Source organism: Gadus chalcogrammus, chromosome 20 (assembly GCF_026213295.1).
Source record: "Gadus chalcogrammus isolate NIFS_2021 chromosome 20, NIFS_Gcha_1.0, whole genome shotgun sequence".
Lineage (NCBI taxonomy): Eukaryota > Metazoa > Chordata > Actinopteri > Gadiformes > Gadidae > Gadus > Gadus chalcogrammus.
Window position 1 is genome coordinate 8,721,263 of NC_079431.1, and position 11,842 is coordinate 8,733,104.

At 41.1% G+C, this 11,842-nt stretch overlaps 1 protein-coding gene across 2 annotated transcripts; it reads left to right on the plus strand.

The window, feature by feature from the left end:
* The first annotated feature begins 593 nt into the window (after nucleotides 1-593).
* Nucleotides 594-7,216, plus strand: mmadhcb (metabolism of cobalamin associated Db). 2 transcript variants are annotated; one of them, XM_056580198.1, is made up of 8 exons: nucleotides 594-772; nucleotides 1,182-1,232; nucleotides 1,578-1,728; nucleotides 2,075-2,292; nucleotides 2,755-2,863; nucleotides 3,870-4,000; nucleotides 5,440-5,526; nucleotides 5,802-7,214. In XM_056580198.1, exons 2-8 carry the CDS (start codon nucleotides 1,224-1,226, stop codon nucleotides 5,994-5,996), a joined length of 900 nt encoding a protein of 299 aa, XP_056436173.1. In that variant the 5' UTR covers nucleotides 594-772; nucleotides 1,182-1,223; the 3' UTR covers nucleotides 5,997-7,214. The 2 variants fall into 2 exon arrangements, with proteins under 2 accessions (XP_056436173.1, XP_056436174.1); XM_056580199.1 differs by having other exon boundaries at nucleotides 618-650; nucleotides 5,802-7,216.
* Nucleotides 7,217-11,842: the final 4,626 nt, after the last annotated feature.

Here is an 11,842-nt window from a genome sequence, read left to right on the forward strand (position 1 = left end):
AGGCCAAAGTTCCTTTCCACTAATTCTTCTCAACCACTCCCACACCAATCCCCCACTACGAGTCATTACTTGTTGTGAAAGTGCCAGAGACGTCAGACGCAGTCTTTATGATTCATAATGTCATCCGAGGCGCACATAGCTTTTGGCCGTGATATTAGATATAATATTATATAAATACCCATATATAATATTATCATTATTATATTATATTATATTACATAGATATAGAGCTCCAGGAGTCCACAAATGGCAACAATCCCTTCTCCTCCATGCTGTGGTTCAGTCCGGCAGCTCATTTGTCAATGGGCAGCAGCTCATTTGCATTAAAGCTACAGACACCAGAAACAGCGCATTCTGAAGGGACTGAAACAGGGGAATAGCGGTAGGCGAGATTTTTTTTCCTAAAAGCTATTTCCAGCAAACAGCTTCAAAAACATGATTTCTGGAACTCAAATACTATGTTTACTTGTTGTGAAAACGCCATAATATGTCTCCTTAAAAGCAATGTCCTACTTCTAAGTGGTACAACATTGCCATCTAGCGGTGCCGGTTGAAACAGTATTATTATTGTAAATCTAATTCCGGAGCTTTGTATGGTTTGTCCTTTCAGGGCACCCTTCAAAAATGGCGCATATGTAGAACACTACAAGGTGAATGCACTGTTGTTAGCCACCTGATTGCGATCTAGTTCAATCTATGCTGTGAAACTATCAATCTATGATATTCCGTTCAATATTTTCCTTCAATAACCTATTTTCGGATCGGTTAGCAGGTATGTTTGGGTCCTTTCTAATTCCAACAATTTGGTCTGCACTTTACCTTTTTCACTTTTCCAATGTTCTAATGTTACACAAACGCCAACGTTACTCTACCGATCAAAAATGTACACACATGTGTATGCATATAAGATGTTAATTTGATACGTATAGCAACTATTATATAAGGCTGATACAACATCCGGTCAATCAGCGGTCTTCGTGTTAAACACATAGCGTAATGGGTACTTAGCACTTCATAACATTGTAAAATAACATTTTGCCATGGACGTGTCCATGGCAAAACGTTGAACTCGTTTGCTCTCATTAAACATGTATTTAATTTCACTAGCCTGCAAAGAGACTATTCCAGTTATCTAGCGATGGTTAATCGAAGGTCATTTAACATTGCATCTGTTGTTACAGATCAAAACACCAGTGGATAACCGGTGGGACAACCCCGCCAGAATGGCCACTGTAAGTCACTCACTAATAATGATAGGCTAACGTTACATATTATGTATTATTAGGGATTATGTTAGGTATTGTCATCAGAAAGGAAACTATCTGTGTGACAAGCGTGAGGCAGGGAATGATGCAACGTGAGGAAACATAATAAACCTGTGGTAAAATAGACCGCATTCAAGCACCGTGTAGAATCTTATCCTAGCAATCTTTGTTTTCTACGGGGAATGACGCATGTACTTATTTTAAGTCACTTTGGATGAAAGCATCTGCTAAATGCCCTAAATGTGAATTCAAATGCAACTTCGCGTTTTTATACGTATGGAGCGGTCTAAAGCTTTCGGTACCCTCCCCCAGGTGCTCCGCAACAGAGCCAGGCTGGTGAGCTACCTTCCAGGGCTTCATGTTCTGGTGGGGCGTGTGCGCGTCGCGGGGTCCCGGGCCTTCTCTGCTGCTGGTTCCTCTGGCTCCGATGAGCCAAACGTAGCGGTCGTCCCTCCTGATATGGGTAAACACTCTCGCACACACTCGCACACTGTTCTCTTCTGGAAGAGCTGTGGCGATAAGACATTGCTTGGATGGACATGAAATAGGATTTTGGAGTTTCCCAAATGTGCGTGTGGATTTCCTCTCCGTCACTTACTTTACTAATGACTGTGATATCTGTATTTTCCACAAGAGCACCCACTGCCATCCGTGACGTAATAAGCAGCTTATATATTGATCTATATAGATATATCTATATCATGTTTCATCCAAGACAGTCCTTGACATCAACCCTATTGAGGACTAGGAGAGGGGAGGGTAATGGCCCTTCTTCTGTGCCATCATTGTGCGTTCCTGTTCTATGCTAGGCCCCAGGACGGTTTGGCCGGATGAGTCCATGGGTCCCTTCGCTCCTCAGGACCAGCGCTTCCAGCTGCCTGGTAACGCAGGGTTCGACTGCCACATGGAGTGGACGGCGGGCCAGAAGAAGACCCCAGTCCACAGCACCGTCCCCGACCTCCTGTCGGCGCCGTCCAACAGTGAGCGGCACGAGTTCATACTGGCCCAGTTTGTCGGAGAGTTCTGCGTAAGTAGAGTATGCTCGTCTGGAAGTATCGATTCAAGGCTCATCGCCTCGCCTGACAGGAGGCGATGACTTAGTTGGACACTTTTGACTTAGTTGGACACTTTTGACTTAGTTGGACACTTTTGACATCAATGTATGGTTCTTCAATCTCGTCATTGTTGTCCCGAAACTGATCATTCATGTTTGAAAATGTTTGATTAAAGTTGTACTTAGCTTTGTTTCACAATTTACTTTGTCATTAGTAGTCAGTAGGTAGAGTAGATCAACCACACTGTACTTTGAATAACTTCCCCCTGCCTCTGCCATGTTTCTTCTCCTGCTTCTTATGCAACATGTCAATTTAAAACAGCCAGTTGAGCTTAATTTAGTTTATTTCAAATTAACTTGGTTACCTTTGTTCCCTCCTGGGCATGTCGAGGTTCTTCTTCCTCTGATCTTGTTGGTTGTTTGTGTATGTTTCAGGGGAGTGACAGCCCCGTTTCACCACAGCTGGTAAACAGAGCAGAGCAGTACTTTGCTACCTCCAACGTAGAGTGTGCCATTCAGTCCTGCCCCGACCTGCTCAAGAAAGGTACAGTTACTAGGGATGGGCAAAATGATTATTTTCCGGGAACTAGTTCTTTCAGTTCAGTTCACTATAACGATTCGTTTGATTTGTTCGTTTTGATTTGTTCGTTACGTCAGATTACGTCATTTGGTGTCTGCCCCCCCCCCCCCCCCCCCCCCCCCGCGAGACGGCCATGAGCATAATTTAAGCGACATCTAGGCTCTACCCCCCAAGTACCGCCTTGTCATTTGTTTACCCAGGTGCCATGGCAACACCATTGCTACCTCTCATTGGCTGAATCTTTGAGAACGTTGTAGACTCAATAAGTCGCGGGGAGACGAAGCTCTGTTCGTTTGTATATTTTATTTATGTGACCATATTTTTGTTTTATGTTAAAAAAAAAGAATCAAAGAACCAGTTCTTCTTGTTTTGGGGAAGCAGTTCTTGTCGTTCACGTTCGGGATTCGTTCGTTGTGAACGAATCGGACGCGACCGACTCATCCATAACAGTTACACTTGTTTTGTTCAGCATTATGGTTGTTGTTGGGAGCACTGAACCTTAAACGTGACATTCCACAACGGGACACGTGTGAGACTATATGTTTGATGGGATCAACAAACTGACACTGACACAAAAAATCGAAAACATTTATAGAGGACATTTAATTGAAGATGTATTGATCTATTTATATTTGATGCATTTATTGTATTATCGTTATACTATTACCAGTACATTTATTTTCACACACATCCTCACATTGACCACTTTGTCAGCAATGTTAGGTAACAATCAATCAGGGTCAGCCTGACCAGTGCACCTGGAGCAGTCCAAGATGAGCAGTTTTGCCCAGGGACTGTTGTATTAGACATCTTTCAGACATTGAAACTAGTTGAGCTTGCGTCTAATTCAGGCCTAAAAAGCCAATAGAAGCATTATCTCATGTTTAACATTCAAGGTATGTCCACAAGGGGGAGCTAAATTACAACAAAGCAAACCACAACTCTAATCTCTCTACTATTTAACTTCTAGATTTCCGTTCCATGTTCCCTGATGCACCAACCGTCGGCATGATGGTCGTCACGGTTACCCAGAAGACCAAGAATGACATGACTTCCTGGAGTGAGAAGGTAGACGAGGAGAGAGAACAGATGCTTGAGAAGGTGAGTTTAGTACGGCGTTCTCTCATGATTTATGTGTATTAAACCTAGAGATTAATTTAACAGACCTACCTGCATTCGGTTAAGTTTCTTCTCATTCGTAAATTTGACACATTCTCTCGAGACAAATTGCTTCATCTTGATTTGGTCGCTTTGGCGCTAGAACTTTGTCGCACGAAGTAAATGTCAGTTTGGACTTAAACAGGAGCTGTCAAAGCCCTGCAGTGTAAAAAAACATGCTTGAATCGTCACCTGATGAGGTTTCTCATCACAATGTATGCATTGCCTCATGCTCCAAAAAAAGTTCAAATTGCAGCAACTTTGATAGACAAAGCCATTCCTATTATGTGCTTTCTGGAGAGAGAATGAGCTCTCACCATGATACCCTGCTATGAGGACCATATATAATCATAGTCATAAACCATAAGCTACACCATGTTAAGAGTCCTGCGAGCCAAGATTCTATGGAAGTAGTCGAAGCGCACAAACATGAACCGGCTCTCGGGTGATTCAGGTAGGACATTCGGCTGACATTATCTTGCATGTCTTCCCTTTTGCGTACGGCGTCTCCCCGTGTGTGTGCAGCCTATTAGAGGCAGATTACAGGCGTGTGTGAGAGCAGTGCGGTGCGTGTTTGTGATGAAGGGCGTTATTAACCGTCTGCTTAACATGCCTTGGGTCTGGGAACCGGTCCTAGTGCACGGCTGACCCGCCTTGACTGCCCTCATTTGCATCATTTAGCCTTCAAACGGCTCAGAACAGCATGTGGAAAAGCAGTGCCTGGAAATGAACTGTTTGCTATGAGCCGATGGGATGCATGTTAACCCAGTGCATGAATAGCCTAATCTTGAAGAATAATCATGGGAGCTTGTGCTGTGTTATTGCTAGCTTGCGCTCCCGCCGAAGAATTGAACTTTGAAAAGCCGGTAGACATCAAATAACAGCCTAGTGGCTATTAACTATCAGACTGAACGAACAAATGAATAAGGGTCTGCTCTGAGCCAGACTCTAATCGGCTTGTGACGTACGTTCATCACTGTGTGAAACGGGATGTCATTTGCCCAGCACGCTATATTGACAAAATAACATAATTATTAAACGTTTTCAGATGAATGAAAAATGTACCGTTATGTTCCAGCACTTTAAAATGCTTTTGTTTTTGGTGTGTGGGTTTTGTGTTCCTGGTAAAATAGCCTTTTTTTGTTTTTTGTTCCTTGAAACTGTTCAAAGTCCTGTGGAAAGGGTTGTTTGGTGCAGCTCTGTTATAGACTCAGATAAGTAGGATTCAGAAAATATATTAAAAAAGATTAATAATGAGTGCAGGAAAAAAGCATTAGCTAACGCTCAAAGCTCAGTTGAGAATTCTTATTGGATGGAAAGCAGAGACTAATGTTGAGTCTGGAGGTTCCCATAACATTGCCCGGTTCTCCTTGTTTCTTTAGTTCATTGCTGGAGCAAAAGAGATCTGCTATGCCCTGCAGACGGCAGGCTACTGGGCTGACTTCATCGACCCCTGCTCCGGCCTGGCGGTAAGACGGCACAGCCATGAGAGCCACAGCCTTCCTCACAAGACCATTTCGTGATACTCCGCTGGCCAGGTTCAAACAGAAGACTGAATGAAAGTTATTTGTAATATAAAAGCTGATTATAAAAAAATAAAATAAAATGTGATGTTGATGTGATACATTCATAATATTCACACAACCCTGTTCTACAGTCGTCCAAAGTTGTCAAGAGAAATCAGGACTTGTCCAGAGGAATCCGGACTCTCCCTTTCTAACCTCTGCACTGTCTCCCCCTCCAGTTCTTCGGCTCGTACACCAACAACACACTCTTTGAGACGGACGAGCGCTACCGCCACCTGGGCTTCCAGATCGAGGACCTGGGTTGCTGCAAGGTGATCCGACACACGCTGTGGGGCACGCACGTGTTCGTGGGGACCATGTTCACAGACGCACCGGCCGACAGCCCAGTCATGAAGATGCTACAGGGGAACTGAATGCTTTTCCTGAGAGGGGAGATTACATAAATAAAAAGACTCTTGTCTGAGGATAAAGTTCATTTGTGGACGATGATGCCTCTTTTTTTTTTTCTTTTTCGTAGAGAGCTTCTGATTTTTTTTGGTGGGATTTTTCATCAAGAGATTGATTGAGTTACCACCCCCTATATATTTAGGCCCCATGATAGATATAGATAATGAAAACAATTATGAACTAAAATTGAAGTCGCCCGGATGTCAACATTTTGTTAATAAGCTAAGCAATACAGTTCCCCGGACATCCCAACTTGCCATACACGCCACAACTCTCATATTTAATTATAATTATTAAGACTGTGACTGACTCTGCCCACGTGCACACTCTTTATTTTGATAATAATCATTTGAAGTTTGAACATCCGTTGATATTTATTTACCAAACTGAAGTGCCGTCTACCTCCGGACTGTTGGTCGTTGAGCTGCTTCTTCCCCTCCCAACAGGTTGAGTGACTTGAATTGAAAAGGGAGCTGGTTTTCTTGAAATTACCTCGTCATTGTTTGCTTCACATGTGGATTCGCTTTCGAAGCAACCTTCCACAAGCGCCATCTATTCTTGTTGCCTTCTCATACCGAGACTGAAGTAGAGTCTAGTCTAGTCTATTTGTTGGATGGTGAAAGCAGTGCTGGTGTAAAACAAAAGGGTGTAGATTAAGTTTATTTTTAAATAAGAGTATTCTTATAGCCCTTTGTTCCCACATGAAATGCAATAAAATATTGTATTACCTTGTGGCTGGTATTGTTTATTTTAAAATTGAAGGAATTTGGATATTATAAGTCCTGTGGTTTTAATATTGGAATATAACATTTGCTATCCATTCTTGTCATTAACTATCAAGTCGCTGTGTTGACACAACTGATGAATTAATTTGACTGGCTGCCATAGAAATCTATAATCATTAAACATCAAATCAAAGTGGCAGTTTTGATAGTCTTGTGAAATAGCTTTGATGCAATGCTTGTGACATAGAAAATATGGACCGTTTTTTCATCTAATCAATACGAGTAAAAATATAAATGCGTTCAGGTGTATTTTGTTAACATTAGAATAAAAGTACTCATTCAACTCTTCACCATGTCCCTGTATTGTAAAGGTGATTTTGATCCAACACCTGTCGGCGCATAACAAATGGGATGATGTCATAATTTTCTTTCTCTTAACCGTTAAAGGGCAATTCCGGTATTTTGAACATTGAGCCCCCTTTCTGGTTTGTGTAGGATGAAATACAGTGGTTAACACCGAAATTTAGATTATTGGTGTTGTCTCCAGTATTTGGCTAATTTCGAATCGCCCCTGCCTGCCTCATAATGGCTGGCTATGGGCATTCACAATCACCCCTCAACCTTTGTTATCAGAAATGTGAAACTCATCGAGTGGTTGGTGGTGTTCGTTGATGTTCCTCATCAAGTATTGTAGGGAAATGCAGTTTCTGTCGTGATTTATTTGGCATTTTGTAAATCTGCATTTTATAAATGAAACGGAAACCGGACCGGAAACGGAAAGGGGGGGTGGTTGTAGTCTTTTCGCTCTGTTCTAGCCCTACTGTTGATACGGAGGACCGAGGCAAAATACTACAACCCCCCCCCCCCTTTCCGTTTCCCACACTTTGATCTTCCAATATATCGAAACAGATTTTCAATGTAATTTCTACTTTTTTCAGAATCAACAGATTCATTTGAAACCCGCTTGTTATATTTTCATGTGGTCTCATTGATTACCGTTGAGGCTAGAGTGTGAGAATTCCATCCCCTCTAGCCTAAGGTGGCTAACACGAAAGCGAACCATTTCGGACGTTGCGGAGCCTAACAATAATTAATATTTGACATGGAAACACAATGTTAAGCTGACGGTTATGGTATTTCTTGTTTCACTGGCACCAAAATTATTTATCAATTCGAAATATGATTGTTATATATCAGCCGTTTGTGTGTGGGGACCTCAATTTATGTGGCTAAAGGCTGATCGTGCGTTTTTTTATTTTTTTAAGCTAATCAGTTAGCTCTTAAAAAAATAAATAAAAAATAGCAAATCATATCACTCGAAAAACTAATAATTTTTAGCCAATTAGCCCAATATTTTTTAGTGATCCGAAGTGCCAATAGGATCGCTCCAAAAAGTGTGTTTTATTGCCAATCAGATAGTTGGTAGAAAAAAATAAATAATTGTCAATCCGATTTTTTTATTTTTTCAAATTTCTTTGCCAATCAGATCCCTCAAAATAAATGAGCAAATCACTCGAAAAAGTATATTTTTTAATCCAATTAGAAACCTTGAGGAATTTTTATTTTTTTTTGCCAATTAGATTGCTTTATAACAATATTTTTTTGGCCAATCTGAGGCCTCGAAAAAATACTTTTTTGTAGCCAATCTGATGGCTCGAAAAAATACTTTTTTTTGCCAATCATACCGCTATAAAAATATTGTATTTTTAGCCCATCAGATCAGTCGAAAAAGCTATTTTTTAGCCAATCAGATCGGTTGAAAATTTTTAATTTTTAGCCAATCAGTTCCTTCCCACTAAAAGGGCGAAAAATAAAGTTTTCTCAACAAATCAATAGCTCTATCAAATAATTTTTTTTTAGCCCATCAGATCAGTCAAAATAACCCTATTCTTCACCTATCAGATAGCATGAATCAATTAATTTTTTTTGCCAATCGGATCGCTCTATAATTTTTTTCTTTTCATTGGGTCACTTGAAAAATATATATTTTTTAGCCAATCTGATGGCAAAAGGTTGCCAAAGGTTCTAAAAAATATTATTTCTTTATACAATTAAATGGTTAAAAAATATATGTTTTAACCTATCAGATCAGTCGAAAAAACTATTATATTTTAGTCTATCAGATAGCTCTAATCAAATATTTTTTGGCCAATCGGATCACATGAAAAAAAATATTTTTTCAGCCTATACGATTTCTTGAAAAAGCTTTATTCTTTTGCCAATCAGATAGCTTTAAAAATAAAAAATATCCATCTGGGTTCTGGATTTTTTGGGTCGGAAAAAAACTTATTTTTAGCCAATCGGATCGCTCTAGAAAATATTATAAAAAATATTGAACCACAATATTGCATGGCCTCAAAGCCATGCACTCTTCTGTGAAATTACATTCCTTTCTGCAAAAAAAAAAGCATTTAAAAAACTCCATTGTCCCTTCATCACAACCCTACTTAAAACGTGGTATGTTACTGCAAAGTCGTCCAGGACTTGACATGGGGGTAAACATCACATGAACGCGTCATCTGCTTCCACTTATTAGTAAGAGCATAAAGACGGCACTTAAGTGTGAGCAGAAGCCCAAAGCCCTCCACAAGCGACGGCAGCCCTACATCGCCCAGACATGAGGTCATTCAGCACCAAACAGGATGTGTGCACTCTTGAACGGGAGTTGAAAAGGTACGCGCAACAAGGTACACAGAACACGCTGCGTGCTGACCAAGGAGGAGGTCTAGGCAGACAGAAGGGGGCCCTCCCTTCCTTCCTGTGTTCCCAGCGGGAGTCCACACGCTGTGGGCCCACAGACCCTCTGACCCTCTAATTAGAGCTATGCAAGGGTCACTTAAAGAAATGAACTCGCACACGAGAATCGCACACATGATAATGCATGGGTCTTTGGCATGATTGAGGGGGAGGAGTGTTCCGGTTGAGCTGGCTTCATTGTTCGTCCTGGGAAAACGACAGGACGTATGTTTATCGTCTGGCGTTCATTCACAGGTGAAACATGTAGTCTGTTGGCACTAGATGGTAACCTGTACAAATCAAGACACCTAAATACTGTTGAGAATGTTATGATGCATAAAGGCATTACTCTGTGCTTGGGGGCGTGCGTTCGTGTGAGTGTGTGCTTGCGTGTGTGTGCGTGTGTGTTTGAGAGAGCGCAAGGGAGCGAGAGATAGGGGAGGGGGAGTGTTGCATTAAATATTTTTGTGTGCGTGTGCTAGTGGTCAAAGAGCAGACAACAGACGTAACGAATGAGTCTGTCTGAGGAGATGCTTGCGTCGACGCATCGTTTGCAGGTCACGCAATAGCACCCACTGATTGACATAACCCTTAACTGGATCTAATTGTCTGGGAATAAACCTGACGCCCTCTCGCTCCCATCCTTAGCATCTGCTGCAAACAACTGTTGAAGTCCATAGCTGTAAATCAAACCAGGAAGGCCTCTGTGCTTTCTGTGTTTCAAGCTCTTAAATCTTCTCACCACTCATCACATTTGCAGTTGGAAAATGAATTGACCCAAAGTAGCGGTTTAACAAAATCTTAGCAATCCACCCAATGATCTATTGTTGAATACAAACTTTAAGTGGTTGAATAGTAGGCCTACTATCATACTCATGTGCACACCCATGGCCCAAGGCAGGCTTTCAAACTTGAAAAACATATATTTTTAAACATTAAAGATTTGTAGTTTTTTTTGTAAAGTTTGCATTGCAATGACGTCAGTATTGGCTGTTTGTTTCGATTTTTTGTGGAACATTTGTTCAAAGCTCTTCATGTTTCCTTACCTATGGTCCTATTGTCCCCGGGTATATTTACCTAACCTGACCTAACGTTTGGGAGGGAACCCAGCTTTGCTGGTACCATCACAGAAGGATGAACTTATCATGGGGTTTTTTGTGGAAGTTTCCTGTCTGGGGAAGATTAAATGGAGGTGGTTTTGAAAGCGAATATTGTGTTTTGTTATCTTTACCCCTGGTCTGATGTAGAAGGAGGGGGTTTCTTGGGGAACAGTGCCGCCACAAAGCCGACGGAAGGAAGGGAGATGGACGGCTGTTGGTTGAGATTGGAACACAGGCTCTCTGATGAAGATGGAAAATAAAGGTTGGGGCGGATTTATTCAGAAGTGGTAATTCTGTACAGGGGGTGGATTAAACACCATACATATTTTATCGGGGTTGAAATCTAGGTCAGAGTTGTTCGTTTGCATAAAGGATGAATTATTAATTTCGGGCTCAGGAGGATATTTGAGGAAAAAATATTAGACCCACAAGAAATCGCTCTGACCTCTAGTGAAATTGCACCACACTATTAGGTTCCAATAGGAGTATACTCTCATTATAGCCAATAGCCATAAAAAACTTTGAAAAGGTTTTATATTGAAATAATAATAATAGTTTAGAATCTATAAACAATAATCAACCTTTATGTGTAAAATCAAGGTTGACAAACGATTTTGATAAAGGACTAGAGATGACTATTGAGAGAACTCTTGAAAGTATTAGATTAAACTAAAAGCCATAATGGTACCGTATTTTATTCACTTCACTCTCCACTTTCCTATTTTCAGTCTATGTTGTAATGACACACAATATGAGGCACATATCAGTGTGCTTGTAGTTGGTAAAGATACTGTATGGCCTGACAGTCCCCATCAACACATTTAATGAAATACACTTTCAAAAAATACATTTAAATCGCAGACCTCATGTACAAGTATTTCATTGTGATGATGTGTGTGAATGCACCTGGACTTCTATACATACCAACCATGGTATGTATGAATGTATTTTGACCCTTTTCAAAAATAAGAAAATAATACGATTCAACCACTCTGGAAGAGCAAGCAGCTGATGAAGAGCAAGGTCACGTTAAGGCTCTCTTAAAAGTGTTTCCTCTCTGAATCAAAGCGTTCACTATAAACAAACAAAATTACACCAGTGGCGTGTGCACCAGCATGCCACAACACGCATGCCTGTCGGCCCACTTAATCCACACACACACACACACACACACACACACACACACACACACACACACACACACACACACACACACACACACACACACACACACACACACACACACACACA